The 27801-nt window shown below is 41.7% G+C and overlaps 1 protein-coding gene across 1 annotated transcript; it reads left to right on the top strand.

The window, feature by feature from the left end:
* The first annotated feature begins 355 nt into the window (after nt 1–355).
* fzd6 (frizzled class receptor 6) lies at nt 356–26013 on the top strand. The gene is made up of 7 exons (XM_062985414.1): nt 356–436; nt 4304–4683; nt 12745–12941; nt 14618–15632; nt 16812–16957; nt 17884–18273; nt 25518–26013. Exons 2-7 carry the CDS (start codon nt 4489–4491, stop codon nt 25657–25659), a joined length of 2085 nt encoding a protein of 694 aa, XP_062841484.1. The 5' UTR covers nt 356–436; nt 4304–4488; the 3' UTR covers nt 25660–26013.
* The last annotated feature ends 1788 nt before the right edge of the window (nt 26014–27801 follow it).

Below are 27801 nucleotides of genomic sequence, written 5' to 3'. Positions count from 1 at the left end.
ATAGGAAGCGCACCTTAGTACTGGAGCTGTTATACAGTAGTTGTGCGGTCTATTGTTATCTGCAGTTCGCAGTGCGCATGTATTTATACTGGAATTCTTGCAAACCTTTGACAAACAATAAGAGTTTCATAGTTTCAGCAATTGCCTAATTTTATTTCCCGTAAAATACAAGTATAAACTCGTATATTATATAGTTTTCTAACTTGTAATTAGACTGTTTAGTCCTGCCTTCTCACTCCTTTACAGTGAATTTGACTTCACAGAGCTCATCCCGTTTTCCTCAGGAAGTATTAATCCGCTCTGGCATGTCCTGGCAGAAGCTTTTCGCGAAGTTTAAACGCTAAAAAGTCGTTAAAACGAAGAATAATTCGGCGACATTTCGACCATTAACGTCAACATTTCGTGAGGAAAGAATGAAAACGACCAAGCTTGACGGGTATGAATACTTTTAGCAAAACATTTAGCATTTGGAAGTTAAGATAGTTTGTTTTTGATGGTTGTGTCGTATAGCATCGCTGGCTAGTTTCACGTAGTTCTTAAAAATGGCGTTTGAAGTTGTACACAATAAAAATTGTCTACTTAAACATGTAAACGTACTAAACTAAACAAACATGTATTCGCTAATAGAAATTAAACTTAACTAACTTGGCTATATTCAGTGTTGTGGAAGCTAATTCGTATGTTGGCTAGTTTTTCGTGTTTGTTACCTCAGTATCACCTAACAGGTTAAACTCGGTGAAGTGCTAGTTTTGCTGAAAAATATCAACAACAATGATTAAAGTTGTATTTTCTGCAGAATTGAGTTAGGCTAATTTTATTTTTCTAAATTTTAGACTTAAAAGTCGTGGGCTGATAACAAATTCCAGTGTTTATAGTGACATGCTGAAACCTGTAATGATTTAGCATGTGTGTGCGTCTCCCCAATAGCAGTTTCTAATGATTAGCATTTGTGCTACTTTACTTTCAACACAAATAAAAAAAATTAATTTTTCTTTTAGCTTCACGACTACATGAATTCTATTAAGGGCTAATATATGACATTTGTGTAAATAACCGTATTAAGTGTCTTAAATAATAAACACACTACGTAATATTATGTACAACACATTTACAGTGCTTCAAATACAATTCTATTCATACATTTTGCATTAAAAAGCACGATAATACACTGCCTGGACAAAAAAAGGTTTTAACTAAGCAAATAAATTGGATAATTACTGCATGGGTGATTGTTTCAGCTGGCAACAAGTTATTTAACACTAACTGATGCATTGAGTAGCTTCTCATTTGTTAAACAACCATGTCGAAAGGCACATCCTGTCAAATTATTGGCATGCATCAAGCAAAGGAAACATCTAAGGAGATTGCTGAATCTACTAAAATCGGGTTAAGAACTGTCCAACGCATTATTAAAAAGTGGAAGGACAGTGGGGAAACATCATCTTCGAGAAAGAATGTGGTCGGAAAAAAATCTTGAGTGATCGTGATCGTAGAAAAACTCCAGTAGAACTCAGGGAAATGTTTAATAGTGAAAGTAAGAGCATTTCCACACGCACAATGTGAAGGGAACTCAAGGGATTGGGACTAAACAGCTGTGTAGCCTTAAGAAAACCACTTGTCAGTGAGGCTAACCGGCAAAAACGGCTTCAATTTGCTAGGGAGCATAAAGATTGGACTCTGGAGCAATGGAAGAAGGTCATGTGGTCTGATGAGTCCAGATTTACCCTGTTCCAGAGTGATGGGCGCATCAGGGTAAGAAGAGAGGCGGCTGAAGTGATGCACCCATCGTGCCTAGTGCCTACCGTACAAGCCTGTGGGGGCAGTGCTATGATCTGGGGTTGCTGCAGTTAGTCAGGTCTAGGTTCAGCAATGTTATGTGCCCAAAGAATGAGGTCAGCTGACTACCTGAATATACTGAACGACCAGGTTATTCCATCAATGGATTTATTCTTCCCTGATGGCACGGGCATATTCCAAGATCACAATGCCAGGATTCGTTGTGCTCAAATTGTGAAAGAGTGGTTCAGGGAGCATGAGACATCATTCTCACACATGGGTCGGCCTTTTTTTTTGGCCAGGCAGTGTATTAGGTAATGCAAATCCATCATGACAAATATGTAATTAAATTATTTATCATTTTATGTATAGGTATAAGTATAGGGTGGCTTATAGTTTTCATGGTAATAATAATAATATAATAGAATAATATTCATGGTTATTTAAATGCTGCAACACTTGTGTTAGACCAGCAAGAGTCCAACCAAACTCAATGCGATTCAGGTCAGGACTTGAGGACTCGGCCACTCCAAAACCCTAATTTTGAGCCTTTTAGAAGTGGTTGTACTTGTGTGCCTTAGATCATTGTTCTGTACTTGGGATTAAGATCACAAACTGACAGGTAGACATTCAACTTTAGGAAAGCAGAATGTATGGTTCCATGTCCTATTAAATTCAAACAGCTCTAGATCATAAAACCACCACCATGTTTGACTGTTGGTGTGATGTTCTTATGGTGGAATGCAGTGTTGGCTTTAAACAAGATGTAACATGACCCATGTCTTCAAAAAGGTCGTCTGTAGTTTGTGCCTTTCAGCATACTTATAAATGTCATTTTTGTCCAGTGTCTTTCCTACAGTGTTCAGTGACCTTAACTAAGGCAAGTGAGGTAAATGGGTTCTTTTGTGACCTGGATGAGTTGTAGTTGCATTCTTGGTGATAATTTTGGTAGGCTGGCCGCTCATGGGAGGAATCTTTACTGTCCCAACTTTTCTCCATTTGTGCTTATTTGATCTTACGTTGGTTTGCTGGAGTTCCAGAGCTGTTACAATGGCTCTGTAATCCTTTCCAGTCTGGTGGATATTAATGACTTTGTTTTAAATCTGTACTTGAATCATCTTAGAACTGGGGTGTCAAACTCATTTTCACCGAGGGCCACATCAGCATTATTGTGGCCCTCAAAGGGCCGATTGTAACGTATTCTGCTGTGATTGCAGTCTGTTGTTTTTCTTGGAGGCTAAATTCTGCATTTATATTGTCCTACTTTACCACAGACACGGCCTCGTAACACAAGAGACGCACCGGTTTCTCTTCCTGAAGCACAAACTTGTTTTCATTTTCATAAAATTTCCTCCTTCTGCTTAATTTTCTTAATTATCTTCTTGTACATTTTAGGATCATGTGTAAATATTTGTAACATCTACTGACGGGATGTGTCACTTTGCAGGTCACAAAATCAGCCTGCATTTTGAAAGATGCAGTTTATTTAGGATTTTACAGTGTATTTTAAGACAATCATTCTGTCCTCACTAAGAGTTTATCCCCCTTTCCCAGACAGACAGACAGACAGACAGACAGACAGACCTCTTCAGAATACAGTCAGTTTTATTTGCTCGCCAGCTGTGTGAGACACTGTGTGCATCAAAATGAAGTAAAAATACAGACAGTAAAAACAATAAAGAACTTAATACAGTACAAGCACACAGCTGTAGTCAAGTGTTACATCTGGTACAATATGAGCTTTAACCAAACGTAAAATAGCGCTAACGAGTTAGCATTTAGTGTAAAGATACTAATTGCTATAGTAACGGTAACAATTGTATTTAATTACGGTAAATTTGTAACTAAAGCGCTGTGATATACTCACTAAACATTTACAAACAACTGAGAATATAAACGCCACTACTTACAGACGATGCTTTGGTATTATACTGCAAGATAATTATCTGTATTTATTTATTATTGTTTACATTACTGACTACGCTACTTCGCGTTCTTTTGCAGTAAAAGTCACATGGCTTCTCAGCAAGGTCAAAGTTAGTTGCCATGACTACGATGTCGCCAGTTGCACTTAAAGGCGCAGGACTCCCATTAAATTATAAGCGCGTCTCTGTGACGACTCGAACCATCACAACAATCGTACAGTCGTTTAAGCTCTCGCCACATAAAATGACGTGGCGGGCCGGATCTGGCCCGCGGGCCGTGAGTTTGACACCCCTGTCTTAGAACATGGCATCACATGATGTTTTGATTCAACAGGTCTGGCAGTAATCAGGTCTGGGTGTGGCTAGAGAAATTAGAATAAATAAAAAGCCCTGTATAGAAAATAATTTCACTTTTTAAATAGTGACGTATCCTTGTTAGTATACAAATGGTGGTTTTAAACTATGTTGTGTTTAACTGTGTGTGTGTTTAATAGACGTGATTTTAAATGTCTTAATTCAAATTTAATTTGCTATCATGCTTGTTGCTCTGCAGTTCTAATTCTTTAAGTTGGGTGTAACCTGTGTGACCTGATATGTTTCAGACTCCTTTGTGTTTTGGAGCGCAGCCCCTAAAGCAAGTATCTATGTATCTATGGACATGACCGATCACATTGTGGGGGTTTGGATGAAGAAGATCTGACCTATTTGCAAAAGTCAGCTGACATTCTTTCCTGCATCACATCCTTATTGAAAGAGAAAAAGTTCGTGAGCCGAACGCAGTGGAACGATGATCAACATGCAATTTTATGTATGGCTGTGGCTTGGCGTGTTCATGGTGCTGATGGACACATGCCGGACACACAACCTGTTCACATGCGAACCAGTGCAGGTGCAGTGGTGCCATGACATGCCCTATAACAAGACCTTCTTCCCCAACATGCTGGAACACTATGACCAGGACATCGCTGCAAGCATGATGAAGGTAAAACTTAGTTTGTGTCAAGATCAGCAAAGGCTTTTTTATAAATAACTAAAACTAAATAAATATATTTGTATTAATAATGTTTATGGATGAAGTTTGAGTTCTTTATCGATATTTTAAAAATATGACATAATAATACTCTGTAGCCTGTATGTAAAAAATGACATTTTATTTTTAAGGCATTGTCTTTACAGTTAAATTGACACAGTTAAATTATGTTTAATGGTGTTTTCACACTAGTTGTCTTGGAGATCTTTCTTGACACACATTTCATTTTTTCCATAGTAATCTTATAAATAAAACCCTACCTAATTCACGGCCGTGAATATCGCGTCACGTACCATGACATGAGCCGTTTCCCATGTAATATGCAATTTGCTGTGAAATTCAAGTTTACTGGTTAATTTGCAATATGAGGCGGTCCTAGCAATCCTACGGCAATTCACGTTGCAATCGCTTAGTCAAGATGTCGAAGTGCAAAGCAGCTAAAAACAGTACTTGGGTAACTGAGTTCGGAAAACTCTCAACCAATTCTGTGGACGCAGTGACAAAACACTGACCAGTATTTTTGCGTTTGAGACTATGTCAGCTATGTTTGCTTTCATTTAATTTATTAGTGTTATTTAATGAATGCCATGAAATGTGGCATTTTCTTTAAAAATCTGTGAAATTAAGCACGTTACCATGAATTTAGTAGGGCCCTACTTTTAAACACTTAGTTAGCCACTGCCTTACAATGCCAAAATGTTATGTAATCAAAGACTTCACCGATCATATAAAGGGAAGAAGCGTGTTATTTCTGTTCCAAACTGCTTTGTATTTGGTGTTTAAATATCTGGTTGACCATGTTGTACACTGTTTAGCCAAAAAACAAGGAGCACTTCTTAGGATCATTGTGTGCTTCATAACATTAGTACATGTCACAGTCATGGAAATCTCAAAGTAAAAAACAAACAAACAAACAAGAGGGCGGTCACAGGCATCCGTGTTAAGCAAGTCAACAGTGATCCAAGAAGGAACAAGCCACAAGCTGCCCACAGGTTGTTGGGTGAGCAAGACTCATTGATGCCAGAGGGCATGAAGGATATGTTATCTGGGACAGACCAACAGAAGGCCTACTGTGGCTCAGACGTCAGCTAATTTAATACACCGTTGATCAATCCCTTCAGTGTATTGGGCTATGCAGTCACAGGCCAGTCAAAATGCTCAATTCTTGCTGCTGTCCACTAACAAACTATAATGGGCACACAGGAATTAGAACCATACACTGGTGCAATAGAAGAATGTCGACTGGTCTGAGTAATCTTCTTTTGTCTGTGGATGTACATGTGAATGGCCAGGCACATGAATCAATTTACTCTCACAAGAAATGGCACCAGGATCCACCTCGCAACAGACTGAAGTTGACCGGCTGCTGATGTCCTGATACAAGATACCACTGGACTATTTTAGATGTCTTATGGAGTCCATGTCTTGGCTGGACAGCATGTTTAATGTCCTGGCTTTTCTGTGAGTTATCGCTAACGGCGCTTAAAACACTTTTTTGCAAGGCATGCGAGCTGTGCTCCGATTGGTCAAATGATTTAAAAACTTTCAACTTTATGCTGTGCTTTCCTTTAAGTTCAACATTGTGCTGCTTGGACAAACCAAAAAACCCAGGGGGTAATATGCTCAGATTACTGACCCTAATTTTAACACATTTATTAAGGTATGCTGCTCTAGAACAGGGGTTTTCAACCTGTGCCTGACCAGGGGGAGTGGCATTACGAGATTTTTTATTTCTAAAACTAAAGCAATTCATTTTTCACCCACATATTTGATTAGTCTCACTGACCACGCACACACGCACGTTTAATTTTATTCAGTTTAGTCTGAAAAAACCTTTAAAATAGGGCGAACAGTGAAGATAAACCGGTGACAAAAGCAACGACAGCTGTTTTAAGACGTGTGTGTGTCTTTAAGAGAGATGCTCTGTTCACAGTATCGCTATAAATGATTCAGGAGTCGATTCATTTTAAGCTCAGCGTAAGTTTCTCTTCTCAGTCATCTCTCTGTTTTTACTGTTATTAATGAATGTTGTGGCTTTAAATAAACACCAGATACTGGAACATTTTGTGTGACTCGCTTACCTTATAAAGCTCAGGCTTAAATAAACTGCTATTACCACAGAGCGGTAACCGAGTCAGACTCGTTCTGTCTGTAGAGATAAGTTTTCTGTCAGTCAGAGCAGATGATCCTGAACTAACGAACTTAGTAACTGATGAACTTTGCTAGAACCGCTTACGATTTACCAAAGTAAACCACGAATTTATATAATGTGCTCATAGAATCGGCTCAGATGGGATCGGACTGTATTATCTTTTTGAAGTAATATTTTCAATCAGCAAAATTGCATCGTATATGTATGATGTGCACAACGTTAATTATGTTATTTTAGGTTGTCAAGAGCTTTTGCAATGATTTCTGTGCGATGGTTGACAAAGGTGGGGGGGGGGGGGATTGAGGCGCAAGTTCGAGGGGGGGGCGCAAAATCGCGGTTGGCACACGAAGGGGGGCGCATGTCCAAAAAGGTTGAAAACCCCTGCCCTAGAAAACATCCAGTGTTTAAATCTGCTTCATTTAAGATTGACAGGTTCATGTGAACCATGTTCTAATCAAAACGCAATTCAGAGCAAGAAGTGTCAAGATGCACAAAGCTGGAAAAGACCTGGTTGTAATTCAGTCCACAACAAGACAAATTGTTTAAAAAAACAATAAAATATATTGTTCTTTATTTAAATTAAATTGGACAATGCTTTGATTAGAGGTAGTCACTGCACACTAAAAACTCAGCCTCTTACAGCATGGATGGCTAAAAAATGAGTAGTTTTAGTTATTAATTATATCTGCATTACTTGTATATCTACACTTGATTTAGTAGGCTTACACTTTTTTTTAAATCTAGGAGCTAGATTAACCTCATAACTACACACACAATTTACTATTGGTACACTGTAAGGCTTTTATAATTTTTGAGTTCTGTTTACTATGTCAAGTACTGGACAAAATTAAGATAAGCTATCTTTATTGTCACATTACAAGTACAATGAGATGTTGTTTAAAGCAAGCCTGTAGATGCCTAGTTAAAGTAATTTATATAAAAAGTAGGGCTGTCGAAGTTATATATGCGATAATAACGCATTAACGCAATCTCAATTTAACGCGATAAAAAAAAATAGTGCCGTTAACGCAAATTACATTACGACATTACGAGATTTTTTCACTTCTAAAACTCACACGCACGTTTAATGTTATTTAGTTCCGTTTGACAAAAAAAACCTTTCAAAATAGAGCTCACAGTGAAGATAACCGGTTACAAAAGCAGCGACCGCTGTTATAGGACGTGTTTGTGTTCAATACTCTGTTCAGTGTCGATACAAGTGATTCAGGAATCGATTCATTGTAAGCGCAGCGTAAGTTTCTTTTCTCAGTCAATTCTCCGTGTTTACTGTTATAATGAATGTTGCGGTTGTAAATAAACACCAACTACTACAGAAGATTTTGTGTGACTCGCTTACCTGATAAAAGCTCAGGCTTAATTATACTGGTTATTACCACAGAGCGGGAGCCGACTCAGAGTCGTGTACGATTTACCGAGGTGAACCACGAATGTATGTGCTGATAGAATCGGCTCAGATGGGATCGGACTGTATTATCTTTTTAAAGTAAATATTTCAATCAGCAGAATCGCATCGCATGTATGATGTGCACAACGTTAATTACGTGCGTTTATTAATGAACGTTTACGTTAGCTTGTCAGAAGCTTTCTCAATGATGTCTGTGCGGTGGTTGTTTTTTTTTACAATTAGTGATGGCAACCCAAGCAACTGTTCCACTGCACTAATTTACACTAAAAACTACACTATTCCATAATGCTCCAGATTGCATCATTCTAAATAGGTATCAGTATCGGTATCGGCGAGTACAAAAATACATGTACTTGTACTCGGTTGGGAAAAAATGGTATCAATGCATCCCTAGTCAAAACACACTCACTTCGTGTAGAAACGTCCATCAAACCATTGTCACGATACAAACACAGAAAAGTCTGTTACAATAACTGCGCATCTGACATACAGGGGTTGGACAAAATAACTGAAACACCTGGTTTTAGACCACAATAATTTATTAGTATGGTGTAGGGCCTCCTTTTGCGGCCAATACAGCATCAATTCGTCTTGGAAATGACATATACAAGTCCTGCACAGTGGTCAGAGGGATTTTAAGCCATTCTTCTTGCAGGATAGTGGCCAGGTCACTACGTGATGCTGGTGGAGGAAAACGTTTCCTGACTCGCTTCTCCAAAACACCCCAAAGTGGCTCAATAATATTTAGATCTGGTGACTGTGCAGGCCATGGGAGATGTTCAACTTCACTTTCATGTTCATCAAACCAATCTTTCACCAGTCTTGCTGTGTGTATTGGTGCATTGTCATCCTGATACACGGCACCGCCATTGGATACACATGGTCCTCCAGAATGGTTCGGTAGTCCTTGGCAGTGACGCGCCCATCTAGCACAAGTATTGGGCCAAGGGAATGCCATGATATGGCAGCCCAAACCATCACTGATCCACCCCCATGCTTCACTCTGGGCATGCAACAGTCTGGGTGGTACGCTTCTTTAGGGCTTCTCCACACCGTAACTCTCCCGGATGTGGGGAAAACAGTAAAGGTGGACTCATCAGAGAACAATACATGTTTCACATTGTCCACAGCCCAAGATTTGCGCTCCTTGCACCATTGAAACCGACGTTTGGCATTGGCACGAGTGACCAAAGGTTTGGCTATAGCAGCCCTGCCGTGTATATTGACCCTGTGGAGCTCCCGACGGACAGTTCTGGTGGAAACAGGAGAGTTGAGGTGCACATTTAATTCTGCCGTGATTTGGGCAGCCGTGGTTTTATGTTTTTTGGATACAATCCGGGTTAGCACCCGAACATCCCTTTCAGACAGCTTCCTTTTGCGTCCACAGTTAATCCTGTTGGATGTGGTTTGTCCTTCTTGGTGGTATGCTGACATTACCCTGGATACCGTGGCTCTTGATACATCACAAAGACTTGCTGTCTTGGTCACAGATGCGCCAGCAAGACGTGCACCAACAATTTGTCCTCTTTTGAACTCTGGTATGTCACCCATAATGTTGTGTGCATTGCAATATTTTGAGCAAAACTGTGCTCTTACCCTGCTAATTAAACCTTCACACTCTGCTCTTACTGGTGCAATGTGCAATTAATGAAGATTGGCCACCAGACTGGTCCAATTTAGCCATGAAACCTCCCACACTAAAATGACAGGTGTTTCAGTTATTTTGTCCAACCCCTGTATATACGAAGTCAAGGGTCTCTGCTGGATAGTATTACTGCCTAGTATGTGAGTGAATAAAACTCCCTTACAGTTTTCTCTTGTCCCAGCAGTTTTTAACATAAGTACATTTAGCATAAATTGTGTTCACCATTTTACTTGTAACATTTTACTTAAAAATCCTTGTTTTCTATAACATTTACACAGATTTTTTTAAATGCGATTAATCGCGATTAACTATATGAAATTCTGAGATTAATCGCGATTAAAAATTTTAATCGTTTGACAGCCCTAATAAAAAGTAAAACAAACTACATTTCAGCACCTATGCTTAATTAAGGTATTTATATAAAGAAGTACAACACTTAAGCTACAAAGTAGCAAAATAATAAATTGAAAAATATAAATAGTGTCCATTAGAATAGAATATAGAGATATTGCACGTTATTTAACCGTTATACAGTATATTGCACGGTGTATAGTTATATATTGCACTGTGTGTGTCTAGTTACAGTTAAGACATTATTGCACTTCATAGGTTATATATAATACATAAACAATGGCAGTGGAATTTATTTGACATAGGCATATGTGATGTGTAAGTCTGGTGACATTACTGACATATGTACAGTTGTATAGGTGTAGGGACTATAGGGTAGTAGATTAACGCTCTGTGTTCAGTAGTGAAACGGCACTCGGGTAAAAGCTGTTTTTCAGTCTGTTTGAGCATGTAAGACTTTGTAGCGCTTGTCAGCTGACAGACATTTAAAGACGTTGTGGCCGGGGTGGGTCGGATCTCTGCAGATGTTTGTGGCTTTGCAGCTACAGGGGTTTCTATAAATGTCTTCCAGTGTTGGAAGCTATGAGCCGATGATCCTCTGTGCTATTTTGATAATGCGTTGGGGGGGGGGTCTTCTTTTCTTCAGAGGTGCAGCTTGGGTAGCACGCTGTAATGCATAATTACAGCATCTGTTGTTGAAGTTCAAGTTCTTCAGTTCTTTTACAATTAAGCCTGTGAAAACCCTTCTCGGACATTGCTGTTGTGTTAATGGACCATGATGTGTCCTGGCTGATGTGGGCTCCCAGGAATCTGAAGCTCTGAACTGCCTCCACCCTCTTGCTGTTGATGCTGATGGGATGATGGCTGGTTTGTTTCAGTCACCTGAAATACAAGATCAGTTCTTTCGTTTTTGTTGAGTTGAGGGTAAGGTTGTTGTCCCGACCTCTTCTCTGTAGGCAGTTTCACTGTTATTGGAGATCAAGCCTATCATGATGGTGTCATCTCTTTGGAAACAATACTTGAAACCAACCTCTTCCTGTAACGATGAATGAGTTTCTTACACCTCTCCTCTGGAATTTTGGACCACTCCTCTTTTGCCAACTTCTCAAGGTCTTTTAGATTTGAAGGATGCCTTCTTACTGTTGTTCTCTGCTGAGATCTCTTTACATGTGTTTGGTGGGATTTAGATCTGGACTCACTGGTGGCCAATTCAAAACTTTTCAGCACTTTGTCTTAATCACTTTCTGGGTTCATTAATTTTTTTTTTTCTGTTTTTCCAATTTCTTCCCCCAATTTTCTCCCCTAATCTAATCGTGTCCAATCACCCCGAGTGCGTCCTCTCTACTGATTCGACCCTTCACCGCTGATTGAGGACGCCTCTCAACTGACATACGCCCCCTCTGGCACGTACAGTCAGTACAGACTGCATTTTCCACCTGCACGAGTCGAGTTCATACACCAATCGGCATTGTGTACGGAGAGCCACACCCCCATCGGCATTATTCCTCAGCCCTTTGCAGGTGCCATCAGTCAGCCAGCAGGGGCCGCAGTCGCACCAGTTTTGAGGATCGATGATCTGACTTTTTACCCCAACAGCCAATCGTTGTTCATGCAGCCGCCCAGCCCAGTCGGAAGGCAGAGCTGAGATTTGATAGGATGTATTCAAAACTCTGGTTTCTGGGTTCATTTTGAAGTATGCTTTGGGAGATTGTCCTGCTCGAAGACCATTGACCTCAGACATACCCCCCGCCCCTCCCCACATAGTCCCAGTCTTCAGATTTTATGATACCATGCACACAGTTAAGGCATCTAGTACCACAACTTTCACCGTGTTTGAGCATATGTTTTTTCTTTGAAGTACTCATTTTGTTTTCTATAAATTGTGCTATGATGTGCCTTACCAAAAAGCTCTATCTGTCCTTAGGACGTTGTCCCTGAAGGATTGTGGCTTCTTCAGGGACATTTTGGCAAACTCTAGTCTGGTGTGAACAGTGGGGTCCTCTTAGGTCTCCTACTATAGTGTCCCATTTCATTCAGATGATGATGGATGGTGCAAGCTGACACTTTTGCACCTAGTGTTTGTAGGTCAGCTTCAATTTGTTTGGAGGCTGATTTACGTTCTTTACCCCCAATTAAAAGAATTATTTGTTGCAATTCCATGAATTGCTTTCCTCCTTTTATGTTTAGGGAGTTCAGCTACAGTGCCATGGGCTCTAAACTACCACATGTTTTTCCTAATAACTTAAGAACTGATTATGGTATATAACATTTAGTTTTACTCCTCTACTTTTATATTGTTAACAGGTACCATCTACTAAAAAATGTCTGTCGCTATCAAATAGAGATATCAAATGCAACAGACATGATTATATAAAGGTAAATTATTATATGAAATTTTAGACTCTTTAGTGCTTACTGTTTTTGTGGTCGTGTCTGCAGAACTTTATGCCACTGGTTCGACTGGGCTGCTCTCCAGAACTGCACCTGTTTCTATGCCAGGCGTTCATTCCAGAGTGCACTGACCAGACACAAGTCCTTCAGCCCTGTAGAGAGCGGTGTGAGCGCGTCCTCTCGGATTGTACCCGAGACATGAAGACCTTTGACCTTACCTGGCCGTCGGAGCTGCACTGTGACAGGTGAGTAATCACACTCGTGCACAGGAGAGCATTGCCATTCTTTGTGATGGTTGCCAACACTTCCTAATGAGCAAGTACTGGTATTTCTGGACATTGCTAGGTCTTACATGTCTCCCAATATGGATGCTGATCAGTATGCTTTTATGCCATATCGTCCTGCGTATGCATGACAAGTTTGCTTTATGTAATTAAGGCGGAGCACTGGAGTTATAAATCATTTCATTTATAGTGTCTGCACCCTGCCAAAAATGCAGCAAGTCTGGCTTCTTGTATCGACTGACTGTCAAATACATTTTATTATTATTCAAAATTAAACAGAGTAAAAAAGAAGTGCCATCAGATACATAAATTTTTTTTTTACTAGTTTTTACAACAGAACATTTTAATCCATAATTAATTCAAGACTCTATTATATACACCGATCAGCCATAACATTAAAACCACCTCCTGGTTTCTACACTCACTGTCCATTCTATCAGCTCCACTTACCATATAGAAGCACTTTGTAGTTCTACAATTACTGACTGTAGTCCATCTGTTTCTCTGCATGCTTTGTTAGCCCCTTTTCATGCTGTTCTTCAATGGTCAGGACCCCCACAGAGCAGGTATTATTTGGGTGTTGAATGATTCTCAGCACTGCAGTGACACTGACATGGTGGTGGTGTGTTAGTGTGTGTTGTGCTGGTATGAGTGGATCAGACACTGTCCACTCTATTAGACACTCCTACCTAGTCGGTCCACCTTGTAGATGTAAAGTCAGAGACGATCGCTCATCTATTGCTGCTGTTTGAGTTGGTCATCTTTGAGATCTTCATCAGTGGTCACAGGACGCTGCCCATGGGGCGCTGTTGGCTGGATATATTTGGTTGGTGGACTATTCTCAGTCCAGCAGGGACAGTGAGGTATTTAAAAACTCCATCAGCACTGCTGTGTCTGATCCACTCATACCAGCACAACACACACTAACACACCACCACCATGTCAGTGTCGCTGCAGTGCTGAGAATGATCCACCACCTAAATAATACCTGCTCTGTGGTGGTCCTGGGAGAGTCCTGACCATTGAAGAACAGGGTATGTAGAGAAACAGATGGACTACAGTCAGTAAGTTAGAACAACAAGACTGACCAACAGTTTTTACCCACAAGCAGTCAGGCTCGTGAACAAACATGGACTGTCACATACACAACTTACCTCATGAACATTGTACATCCTCTACAATGCACTATTGCACATTTAAATGACTGCTGCTACTTGCACATAATGTTGCACAATTTGCACCTTAAAATAACTGCTGCTGTATTTTCTGTATTTATGCTGTATAATACTGCACACCTTATGTGACTGCTGCTATGTGGCTTTTGAGGGTGCCTGCTGCCGCCGCTGCTAAAAAAAATGCTAGAGGAAACACTGCAGTGTATATTATTATACCAAGACAATATAACCAGTAGATTTCAAACTAATTAATTTAAAACAAATTTGTCATCATTGATCTTAAATAAATCTTATTATTGACTTCAAAAGTGATACGGTTATGGAGCTAATCTAATCTTATTCTTGTCATAGCCAAACAAACTGTTAATAGAAATTTGATTCATAGTATTTAGCATTACAGTACCTAATCCACAATTCATATTGTGTAGAGTCTAACATGAATACATATCTCTGTGTGTGCAGGTTGGACCCATGCCACTCCCATGTAGTAGGATCTGCTAACCAGTCGCTGAAGGAAAAACCAACACCCAAACCTTCTATGTCAGCCAGTAGAGATCTGGGCTTCTGGTGTCCCCTGCAGCTGAAGACACGCCCTAATCACGGATACTCTTTCTTGGGTGCTCAGGACTGTGCTCCTCCATGTGACAACATGTACTTCAAAGTACCCGAAGTACAATTCGCCAAGACATTTATCGGCGTTTGCTCCATCGTCTGCCTGTGTGCCACACTCTTCACCTTCTTCACTTTCCTCATCGACGTCAAGCGCTTCCGCTACCCGGAGCGGCCGATCGTCTTTTACGCCGTCTCCTATAGTCTCGTGTCTCTCGTCTACTTTATCGGGTTCCTGCTGGGTAATGAGGTGTCATGTAACAAGACCAGCATGCCCGGCGCTGTATCCACAGTTGTGCTGGGCAGCCAAAACAAAGGCTGCACACTGATCTTCATGATCCTCTATTTTTTCTCCACTGCTGGAATAGTCTGGTGGGTCATCCTCACCATAACCTGGTTCCTCGCAGCAGGGCCCAAGTGGAGCTGTGAAGCCATTGAGAAGAAGGCCGTGTGGTTCCATGCAGTAGCCTGGGGCCTCCCTGGGAGTCTCACCGTTATGCTGTTGGCTCTGAATAAAGTGGAAGGGGATGGTATCAGTGGCGTTTGCTTTGTTGGACTGTACGATCTGATGGCCCTGCGGTGGTTTGTGCTTGCTCCTCAAGCTTTGGGTGTGGTGGTTGGACTCTCGTTTCTTTTGGCCGGGATCGTTTCCCTGAATCATGTGAGACAAGTAATTCAGAACGACGAGCGAAACCAGGAGAAGCTAAAGAAGTTCATGATTCGCATCGGTGTGTTCAGTGGCCTGTATCTACTTCCTTTACTGATGCTACTCGCCTGCTACCTGTATGAACAGGCACTGCGAAAAGGGTGGGAAAACACTTGGATTAATGAACACTGCCAGGAGTACAGCATCCCCTGCTCCTCTAAAGTGAGTTCATGTTTTACCATGTTTATTACAGAAATAACCACTACACCAAGGGTGTGTTTATACTTGTTAGCTCAGGTTCGCTTAAAACAAACCCTGGTGCGATTGCTCTGTTAGGGCGCATTTATATAAGAAGTGTTTTATGCATTGCTCATCACGAGCCTCGCCGCAAATTGCTGCTTTGCTCAGCGCTTGGCATGAGCGGTGCATTAAAACGTCATCAAAGAACACACGCTGCAACCAGAGCTGGGATCTCGAATACATCGTATCGAATCTCTGCTCTGCCTTGCCGGCTGAGGCTGAGCAACCACATGAACAACGATTGGCCGGTTGTTCAGGTGGGCGGGACTAAGCCGGATATGGGTCTCTCTCTGTCAGAATGGTGCAATTATGACCTGCTGGCTGATTAGAGGCACCTACACAGATATGGGGAAGGAGTGCTCTTAGGGTGTGTCTCTCCGTACACAACGCTAGGTGAAACGACACTCGTCAATGTGTGGGTGATAAGACGCATGCGGCTTGCTGCCCACGTGTCGGAGGGGGCGTGGGTTAGCTTTGATCTCCTCGGTCAGAGCAGGGATCGGCATAGGCAGAGAGGAAGCACGATGTAATTGGGCAATTGGACGTGCTATGGGGGGGGGGGGGGGGTAATGCATTAAAAAAAAAAACCATCAAAGTGTGAATATGAGATGACGAATAAGCATTTCTGTGGAATAACCATCAAATCCAAGTGTCCACATACATCTATGTTTAGTTGAATTTTAACTTTTAAACTTGTGTTAGAGCTTGGGGTGCTGGGAAATTGTGAGAATCAGCTTTTCTGAGAGTCTAAAATGTGGTTTAATGTGCTAAAATTACGACACAGGAACACTAAACCTCTCTTAATTATTACTGCTCATAAGTTCTCTCCACTAATTGAATTCCTTGGTCGTTGTTTTAATACAGTAAGTCACGTTAAGTTTTGTTACGTTTTGTTCATGTTCAAGTTTTTTTGTCTGACCTGAGTTGCCTTTTCCATGTCGTATCAAACAGTTTGTCTCATTGAAAGCACTTTGAAAAGTTTGAAATGACTTTTTTCCTGTGTAATATGCAATCTGCGAAATGCAAACTTAAGGGTTTGTGTTTAGCGATGTTTTTTTGACGATGGAGGTTTGTATTTTTTATTTTTTCTCTTTTTTTCAGAAATCTGATGCGGCTCGACCAGACCTATTTTTGTTCTTGATAAAATACCTGATGACACTGGTAATGGGCATATCGGCTGTTTTTTGGGTTAGTAGTAAGAAGACCTGTTCAGAATGGGCCTATTTTTTCAACAGAGCACATAAAGAGTAAGTCCATTCTTACTTTTTGTCTTATATAGCAGCTAATCATATTTTTTTGTTATTTGTTTTTGTACTGTATATCTTAAAGCCTTCTTTTAGGGCTGGGCGATTTTCACGATTAATTCGGTTAATTCGAATGAACGTTTTCACACGATGTTAGAAATGTGACAAGTGCGATTGTTTACATACTTTATATTTTAATTCAAATACCAACATGTCACGAGGCAGAAACTGACCAGACGCTCGCGGAATATATATCAGGGAAAGTTTAATATCAAAGAGGCAAAAACAGTGTACAAAATCAGGTAGAGTCCAAAACCAGAGGATAGACTAAAACAGTAAACGGAAAACAACAAGGATTATACACGGTAACGGTTAGATTCAGAAATAAGGAGCGCAAACACGATCGGCAAAACGAGACACAAACAGAGTTCAAATAACTTTTACTGAATCAAACACAGCCGAACTGAATCACAACTCCGGAGCCGATGAGCGCAATCAGGATTGGCTGACCGGGACATGTGATAGTCTCGTGACAGTCCGTGGGACGCAGAACTTGGCCCCTCCATCCACCCCCCAGTCACAAGAGGACAAAATCAAAGCTGAGCTGAGTGATAACTTGATCCCCCCCCAGTGCTCAGAGTTAATGCTCTAATTACACTACGCTACAACACGGTGGATATTAGCGGCAAAATGAGTTTAACAGCTGTGAGTGAACGAGCATCCACAGTCAGGGGCGTATATATGTATTATACATACATAAATAGGTAAATAAGTTCCAAATGTAAACATCTTTTATACCTTTGAAAGTTGCACCTTTAAGATCTGTTATATATTATTCAGCTTTTCTGATTAGGGTGAAGGTTACAATTAACTTCTAATTTGGTGTACTTATACCTAAAAACAGTGTTTCCTCTGACTCTAATTCACAGCCCCATCACTGAAAGCCGTCGGGTCCTGCAGGAGTCGTGCGAGTTCTTCCTCAAGCACAACAAGACTGTGCAGCACAAGAAGAAACACTACAAGTCCACCTCCCACAAACTAAAGGTCATCTCAAAGTCCATGGGCACCAACACAGGTTCCCAAACAGGCACCTCCACTAACCAAGAAAACTTTGATTTTGCTGCTGACAACCACTTCAAGGGCACCCGGTCAGGGTCTGAGATACACCGCTCATCTGAAGTATCTGTGCGGGAACAGGCTGGCGGGAAAAGATTATCTAGCCAGGGCAGCAAGGAACCGAAAAGCACAAAAACGGGCAGTTCAAGTAGAGTCAGCAGCAACGTAGCCTTGGAGAGCTTCGGTAATGCCCCTGAAAAGAGGTGAGTTTGTACACTTGCAACGTATAATTAAGATAAGCAGTCACACAGTAACTGAACTCTTTACCCCATTACAAGTTCAGCAACAAAGCAAGATAGATAGATAAATAAATATAAATACACCGATGAGGCATAACATTATGACACCTTTCTATCAGAACCAGCATTAACTTCTTCAGCAATCTAAGCAACAGTAGCTCGGACCACACGGGCCAGCCTTCGCTCCCCACGTGCATCAATGAGCCTTGGCCGCCCCTGACCCTGTCGCCGGTTTACCACTGTTCCTTCCTTGGACCACTTTTGATAGATACTGACCACTGCAGACCAGGAACACCCCACAAGAGCTGCAGTTTTGGAGATGCTCTGACCCAGTCATCTAGCATTACAATTGGCCCTTTTAGTTAAACTCGCTCAAATCCTCACGCTTGTCCATTTTTCCTGCTTCTAACACACACATTAAGTTTGAGAATAAAATGTTCACCTGCTGCCTAATATATCCCACCCACTAACAGGTGGCGTGATGAAGAGATAATCAGTGTTATTCACTTCACCTGTCAGTGGTCATAATGTTATGCCTAGTCGGGGTGTGTGTGTGTGTGTGTGTGTGTGTATATATATATATATATATATACAGTGTATCACAAAAGTGAGTACACCCCTCACATTTCTGCAGATATTTAAGTATATCTTTTCATGGGACAACACTGACAAAATGACACTTTGACACAATGAGAAGTAGTCTGTGTGAAGCTTATATAACAGTGTAAATTTATTCTTCCCTCAAAATAACTCAATATACAGCCATTAATGTCTAAACCACCGGCAACAAAAGTGAGTACACCCCTAAGAGACTACACCCCTAAATGTCCAAATTGAGCACTGCTTGTCATTTTCCCTCCAAAATGTCATGTGACTCGTTAGTGTTACTAGGTCTCAGGTGTGCATAGGGAGCAGGTGTGTTCAATTTAGTAGTACAGCTCTCACACTCTCTCATACTGGTCACTGAAAGTTCCAACATGGCACCTCATGGCAAAGAACTCTCTGAGGATCTTAAAAGACGAATTTGTTGCGCTACATGAAGATGGCCAAGGCTACAAGAAGATTGCCAACACCCTGAAACTGAGCTGCAGCACAGTGGCCAAGATCATCCAGCGTTTTAAAAGAGCAGGGTCCACTCAAAACAGACCTCGCGTTGGTCGTCCAAAGAAGCTGAGTGCACGTGCTTAGCGTCACATCCAACTGCTGTCTTTGAAAGATAGGCGCAGGAGTGCTGTCAGCATTGCTGCAGAGATTGAAAAGGTGGGGGGTCAGCCTGTCAGTGCTCAGACCATACGCCGCACACTACATCAAATTGGTCTGCATGGCTGTCACCCCAGAAGGAAGCCTCTTCTGAAGTCTCTACACAAGAAAGCCCGCAAACAGTTTGCTGAAGACATGTCAACAAAGGACATGGATTACTGGAACCATGTCCTATGGTCTGATGAGACCAAGATTAATTTGTTTGGTTCAGATGGTCTCAAGCATGTGTGGCGGCAATCAGGTGAGGAGTACAAAGATAAGTGTGTCATGCCTACAGTCAAGCATGGTGGTGGGGATGCCATGGTCTGGGGCTGCATGAGTGCAGCAGGTGTTGGGGAGTTACATTTCATTGAGGGACACATGAACTCCAATATGTACTGTGAAATACCGAGCAGAGCATGATCCCCTCCCTCCGGAAACTGGGTCGCAGGGCAGTGTTCCAGCATGATAATGACCCCAAACACACCTCTAAGACGACCACTGCTTTATTGAAGAGGCTGAGGGTAAAGGTGATGGACTGGCCAAGCATGTCTCCAGACCTAAACTCAATAGAACATCTTTGGGGCATCCTCAAGCGGAAGGTGGAGGAGCGCAAAGTCTCGAACATCCGCCAGCTCCGTGATGTCGTCATGGAGGAGTGGAAAAGCATTCCAGTGGCAACCTGTGAAGCTCTGGTAAACTCCATGCCCAGGAGAGTTAAGGCAGTTCTGGGAAATAATGGTGGCCACACAAAATATTGACACTTCAGGAACTTTCACTAAGGGGTGTACTCACTTTTGTTGCCGGTGGTTTAGACATTAATGGCTGTATATTGAGTTATTTTGAGGGAAGAATAAATTTACACTGTTATATAAGCTGCACACAGACTACTTTTCATTGTGTCAAAGTGTCATTTTGTCAGTGTTGTCCCATGAAAAGATATACTTAAATATCTGCAGAAATGTGAGGGGTGTACTCACTTTTGTGATACACTGTATATATAGATAGATAGATAGATATAGATAGATATAGATATATACATACAGTGTATCACAAAAGTGAGTACACCCCTCACATTTCTGCAAATATTTTATTATATCTTTTCATGGGACAACACTATAGAACTAAAACTTGGATATAACTTAGAGTAGTCAGTGTACAACTTGTATAGCAGTGTAGATTTACTGTCTTCTGAAAATAACTCAACACACAGCCATTAATGTCTAAATGGCTGGCAACATAAGTGAGTACACCCCACAGTGAACATGTCCAAATTGTGACCAAAGTGTCAATATTTTGTGTGACCACCATTATTATCCAGCACTGCCTTAACCCTCCTGGGCATGGAATTCACCAGAGCTGCACTGGTTGCTACTGGAATTCTCTTCCACTCCTCCATGATGACATCACGGAGCTGGTGGATGTTAGACACCTTGAACTCCTCCACCTTCCACTTGAGGATGCGCCACAGGTGCTCAATTGGGTTTAGTCCATCACCTTTACCTTCAGCTTCCTCAGCAAGGCAGTTGTCATCTTGGAGGTTGTGTTTGGGGTCGTTATCCTGTGTGAAAACTGCCATGAGGCCCAGTTTTTCGAAGGGAGGGGATCATGCTCTGTTTCAGAATGTCACAGTACATGTTGGAATTCATGTTTCCCTCAATGCACTGCAGCTCCCCAGTGCCGGCAACACTCATGCAGCCCAAGACCATGATGCTACCACCACCATGCTCGACTGTAGGCAAGATACAGTTGTCTTGGTACTTCTCACCAGGGCGCCGCCACACATGCTGGACACCATCTGAGCCAAACAAGTTTATCTTGGTCTCGTCAGACCACAGGGCATTCCAGTAATCCATGTTCTTGGACTGCTTGTTTTCAGCAAACTGTTTGTGGGCTTTCTTGTGCGTCAGCTTCCTTCTGGGATGACGACCATGCAGACCGAGTTGATGCAGTGTGCGGCGTATGGTCTGAGCACTGACAGGCTGACCTCCCACGTCTTCAACCTCTGCAGCAATGCTGGCAGCACTCGTGTCTATTTTTTAAAGCCAACCTCTGGATATGACGCCGAACACGTGGAATCAACCTCTTTGGTCGACCCTGGCGAAGCCTGTTCCGAGTGGAACCTGTCCTGGAAAACCGCTGTATGACCTTGGCCACCATGCTGTAGCTCAATTTCAGGGTGTTAGCAATCTTCTTATAGCCCAGGCCATCTTTGTGGAGAGCAACAATTCTATTTCTCACATCCTCAGAGAGTTCTTTGCCATGAGGTGCCATGTTGAATATCCAGTGGCCAGTATGAGAGAATTGTACCCAAAACACCAAATTTAACAGCCCTGCTCCCCATTTACACCTGGGACCTTGACACATGACACCAGGGAGGGACAACGACACATTTGGGCACAATTTGGACATGTTCACTGTGGGGTGTACTCACTTATGTTGCCAGCTATTTAGACATTAATGGCTGTGTGTTGAGTTATTTTCAGAAGACAGTAAATCTACACTGCTATACAAGCTGTACACTGACTACTCTAAGTTATATCCAAGTTTCATGTCTATAGTGTTGTCCCATGAAAAGATATAATGAAATATTTGCAGAAATGTGAGGTGTGTACTCACTTTTGTGATACACTGTATATACAGTGGGGAAAATAAGTATTTGATCCCCTGCTGAATTTGTAAGTTTACCCCCTTACAAAGACTTGAACAGTCTATAATTTTTATTGAAGGTTTATTTTAACAGAGAGAGACAGAATATCAACTAAAAATCCAGAAAAAAAACATTAAATAAAAGTTATAAATTAATTTGTATTTAATTAAGGGAAATAAGTATTTGATCCCCTACCAACCAGCAAGAATTCTGACCCCCACAGACCGGTTATGTGCCTATGAGGCACACAAATTAGTCCTGTCCCTGTATAAAAGACTCCTGTCACAGAATCAGTTTCTTCCGTTCAAATCTCTCGACCACCATGGACAAGACCAAAGAGCTATCAAAGGACGTCGGGGACAAGATTGTAGACCTGCACAAGGCTGGAATGGGCTACAAGACCATCAGCAAGACGCTTGGTGAGAAAGAGACCACTGTTGGTGCGATAATTCGAAAATGGAAGAGATACAAGATCACAGTCAATCACCCTCACTCTGGAGCTCCATGCAAGATCTCACCTGGTGGGGTAAGAATGATTCTGAGAAAGGTGAGGTCAGTCCAGAATTACACGGGAGGAGCTTGTCAATGATCTCAATGGAGCTGGGAGCAGAGAAAAGCTGGATATGACCCAAGAACACCATCCCCACCGGGCATTTCTTTGCCTCCAAACACGGCGAGTGGAGTTGATGCCAAAGAGCTCAATTTTGGTCTCATCTGACCATATCACATTCTCCCAAGCTTTCTCTGAATCATTCAGGTGTTCATTGGCAAACTTCAGACGGGCCTGTACATGAGCCTTCTTGAGCAGAGGGACTTTGCGGGCACTGCAGGATCTCAATCCATTACGGCGAAGTGTGTTACTAATGGTTTTCTTGGTGACTGTGCTCCCAGCTCCCTTGAGATCATTGACAAGCTCCTCCCGTGTAATTCTGGACTGACCTCACCTTTCTCAGAATCATTCTTACCCCACCAGGTGAGATCTTGCATGGAGCTCCAGAGTGAGGGTGATTGACTGTGATCTTGTATTTCTTCCATTTTCGAATTATCGCACCAACAGTGGTCTCTTTCTCACCAAGCTTCTTGCTGATGGTCTTGTAGCCCATTCCAGCCTTGTGCAGGTCTACAATCTTGTCCCTGACGTCCTTTGATAGGTCTTTGGTCTTGCCCATGGTGGTCGAGAGATTTGAACGGAAGAAACTGATTCTGTGTCTTTTATACAGGGACAGGACTAATTTGTGTGCCTTTTGTGCACATAACCGGTCTGTGGGGGTCAGAATTCTTGCTGGTTGGTAGGGGATCAAATACTTATTTCCCTTAATTAAATGCAAATTAATTTATAACTTTTATTTAATGCTTTTTTTCTGGATTTTTAGTTGATATTCTGTCTCTCTGTTAAAATAAACCTTCCATAAAAATTATAGACTGTTTAAGTCTTTGTAAGGGTGTAAACTTACAAAATCAGCAGGGGATCAAATACTTATTTCCCCCACTGTGTGTGTGTGTATATATATATATACTGTATATGTACAGGGGTTGGACAAAATAACTGAAACACCTGGTTTTAGACCACAATAATTTATTAGTATGGTGTAGGGCCTCCTTTTGCGGCCAATACAGCGTCAATTCGTCTTGGAAATGACATATACAAGTCCTGCACAGTGGTCAGAGGGATTTTAAGCCATTCTTCTTGCAGGATAGTGGCCAGGTCACTACGTGATGCTGGTGGAGGAAAACGTTTCCTGACTCGCTTCTCCAAAACACCCCAAAGTGGCTCAATAATATTTAGATCTGGTGACTGTGCAGGCCATGGGAGATGTTCAACTTCACTTTCATGTTCATCAAACCAATCTTTCACCAGTCTTGCTGTGTGTATTGGTGCATTGTCATCCTGATACATGGCACCGCCATTGGATGCACATGGTCCTCCAGAATGGTTCGGTAGTCCTTGGCAGTGACGCGCCCATCTAGCACAAGTATTGGGCCAAGGGAATGCCATGATATGGCAGCCCAAACCATCACTGATCCACCCCCATGCTTCACTCTGGGCATGCAACAGTCTGGGTGGTACGCTTCTTTGGGGCTTCTCCACACCGTAACTCTCCCGGATGTGGGGAAAACAGTAAAGGTGGACTCATCAGAGAACAATACATGTTTCACATTGTCCACAGCCCAAGATTTGCGCTCCTTGCACCATTGAAACCGACGTTTGGCATCGGCACGAGTGACCAAAGGTTTGGCTATAGCAGCCCGGCCGTGTATATTGACCCTGTGGAGCTCCCGACGGACAGTTCTGGTGGAAACAGGAGAGTCGAGGTGCACATTTAATTCTGCCGTGATTTGGGCAGCCGTGGTTTTATGTTTTTTGGATACAATCCGGGTTAGCACCCGAACATCCCTTTCAGACAGCTTCCTCTTGCGTCCACAGTTAATCCTGTTGGATGTGGTTTGTCCTTCTTGGTGGTATGCTGACATTACCCTGGATACCGTGGCTCTTGATACATCACAAAGACTTGCTGTCTTGGTCACAGATGCGCCAGCAAGACGTGCACCAACAATTTGTCCTTTTTTTAACTCTGGTATGTCACCCATAATGTTGTGTGCATTGCAATATTTTGAGCAAAACTATGCTCTTACCCTGCTAATTGAACCTTCACACTCTGCTCTTACTGGTGCAATGTGCAATTAATGAAGATTGGCCACCAGACTGGTCCAATTTAGCCATGAAACCTCCCACACTAAAATGACAGGTGTTTCAGTTATTTTGTCCAACCCCTGTATATGTATATGTGTATATACTGTATATGTGTGTATATGTGTGTGTGTGTGTATATATATATATATATATATATATATATATATATATATATATATATATATACAGTATATATATACATATATACACAGTATATAAGTATATATATATATATATATATATATATATATATATATATATATACCGTATATATATTTTAATCAGTATATACATATAGTCTGATTTAATGTTCCCGCCATCGTGTGGTGTTAAACAGTCTGACTGTCTGGGGTACAACAGACTTTCTTAGCCTGTCTGTTGAACAGGACAGAGACAGCAGTCTGTCACATTGCATTCTGTTGTAGTTTTTGGCCAACGTTTCACATCAAACATAAATATGTTAATTTAAAAATCATTGTATGTAATTTTTGTTCACATTACCAGGTAAAAAAAAAAACACCCGTGTGAACACATGGGGGGGGAAAGATCCAAATATACTGCCGTCATTAGTGACCTGCAAATTGTGCACTGTAACTCATACTAACAATTTTTGTGCTCTGTGTTAAGGACAACACCAAAAAATGACCTGCTGGAGCAGCCTGTTAGTCATTTTTCTTCTCAGAGCTCCATTAAAAGCTCTGCCCGTAAGCCTGAAGATGTGGCTGCAGGATCTGGCAAAGCCCAGGACAATTCCATTGCTGAAGTATGAAGCACAAACTAACATGCTTACATATGCACATCACAGACACATGTGCCTTCAGTTATCTACACAGAAAAGGAAAAGTGTATGTGTAAAACAAAATCAAGTCAAATTCATTTGTATAACACATTTTATGATAGACATTGTCTCAAAGCAACTTTACAGATTCCAGAATCAAAAAACCCAGATGAGAAGCCAAGGGCTGCAGTGGACCTCCCAAATGTTACAAGGAAGAACCCTTAATAGGAACCAGACTTAACTTGGGTGGGCTGGAGGATATTCAGAAAAATTAGATGAAATAAAATGATATTAGAATTAACAGTTACATCATACAAAAAGCGTAATAAAAGTAAGTAGAATTTATCATTCCTCTGTATAGTGTGTGGTAGAATAAAGTCTGATAGTATGGGACATTGTGAGTGCAGTCAGTGCAGATTCCCATCACTTCCAACCGTCCAGCAGGAATGGTATTGTTGACATGGCAGCCTCAAACCCACGGGCTTATGTCTCAGATGCTTAGTTAATGTCGTTGGTGACACCATGGCAATGTGTATGGGGTAGAGGTTTAAATAGTTGACAAATGAGTCAATAACCATCCAGCTGTGTTACTGAACTTTAATAAATGTACAGCTGCTCTTTAACAAGGGCCTTTATGGTCAGATAATCTTATTCCTTCACATTCAGCGTTAAGCCCTAAACAATAATAACAACAAATTAAAAAACAGTTAATATATACAGTGGGGTCAAAAAGTATTTAGTCAGCCACTGATTGTGCAGGTTCTCCTACTTAGAAAGATGAGAGAGGTTTGTAATTTTCATCACAGGTACACTTCAACTATGAGAGACAAAATGAGAAAAAAAAATCCAGGAAATCACATTGTAGGATTTTTTAAGAATTTTTTTTGTAAATTATGGTGGAAAATAAGTATTTGGTCAATAACAAAAGTTCAACTCAATACTTTGTAACATAACCTTTGTTGGCAATGACAGAGGTCAAACGTTTCCTGTAAGTCTTCACCAGGTTTGCACACACTGTAGCTGGTATTTTGGCCCATTCCTCCATGCAGATCTCCTCTAGAGAAGTGATGTTTTGGGGCTGTCGCTGGGCAACACAGACTCCACAAATTTTCTATGGGGTTGAGGTCTGGAGACTGGCTAGGCCACTCCAGGACCTTGAAATGCTTTTTACGGAGCCACTCCTTCGTTGCCCGAGCGGTGTGTTTGGGATCATTGTCATGCTGGAAGACCCAGCCACGTTCCATCTTCAGTGCTCTCACTGATGGAAGGAGGTTTTGGCTTAAAATCTCACGATACATGGCCCCGTTCATTCTTCCCTTAACATGGATCAGTCGTCCTGTCCCCTTTGCAGAAAAACAGCCCCAAAGCATGATGTTTCCACCCCCATGCTTCACAGTAGGTATGGTGTTCTTTGGTTCTTCCTCCAAACACGACAAGTTGAGTTTTTACCAAAAAGTTCCATTTTGGTTTCATCTGACCACATGATATTCTCCCAATCCTCTTCTGGATCATCCATATGCTCTCTGGCAAACTTCAGACGGGCCTGGACATGTACTGGCTTAAGCAGGGGGACACGCCTGGCACTGCAGGATTTGAGTCCCTCTCGGCGTAGTGTGTTACTGATGGTAGCCTTTGTTACTTTGGTCCCAGCTCTCTGCAGGTCATTCATCAGGTCCCTCCGTGTAGTTCTGGGATTTTTGCTCACCGTTCTCATGATCATTTTGACCCCACGGGATGAGATCTTGACCCCAAGGGAGATTATCAATGGTCTTGTATGTCTTCCATTTTCTTACAATTGTTCCCACAGTTGATTTATTCACACCAACCTGCTTGCCTATTGTAGATTCACTCTTCCCAGCCTGGTGCAGGTCTACAATTTTCTTCCTGGTGTCCTTCGACAGCTCTTTGGTCTTGGCCATGGTTGAGTTTGGAGTCTGACTGTTTGAGGCTGTGGACAGGTGTCTTTTATACAGATAACGAGGTCAAACAGGTGCCATTAATACAGGTAACGAGTGGAGGACAGAAGAGCTTCTTAAAGAAGAAGTTACAGGTCTGTGAGAGCCAGAAATCTGGCTTGTTTGTTATTGACCAAATACTTATTTTCCACCATAATTTACAAAAAAAAATTTTTTT

Source organism: Trichomycterus rosablanca, chromosome 23 (assembly GCF_030014385.1).
Source record: "Trichomycterus rosablanca isolate fTriRos1 chromosome 23, fTriRos1.hap1, whole genome shotgun sequence".
Taxonomy (NCBI): Eukaryota; Metazoa; Chordata; class Actinopteri; order Siluriformes; family Trichomycteridae; genus Trichomycterus; species Trichomycterus rosablanca.
The sequence above is the reverse complement of the archived record's forward strand: the minus strand, read 5'-3'. Positions and strand labels throughout refer to the sequence as shown.

Coding starts and splice junctions, on each gene's coding strand:
- fzd6 (XM_062985414.1), top strand. CDS start 4,489: ATGATCAACATGCAATTTTATGTATGGCTGTGGCTTGGCGTGTTCATG. Junction 12,942..14,617: donor TCGGAGCTGCACTGTGACAG/GTGAGTAATCAC, acceptor CTGTGTGTGCAG/GTTGGACCCATGCCACTCCC. Junction 15,633..16,811: donor GCATCCCCTGCTCCTCTAAA/GTGAGTTCATGT, acceptor TCTTTTTTTCAG/AAATCTGATGCGGCTCGACC.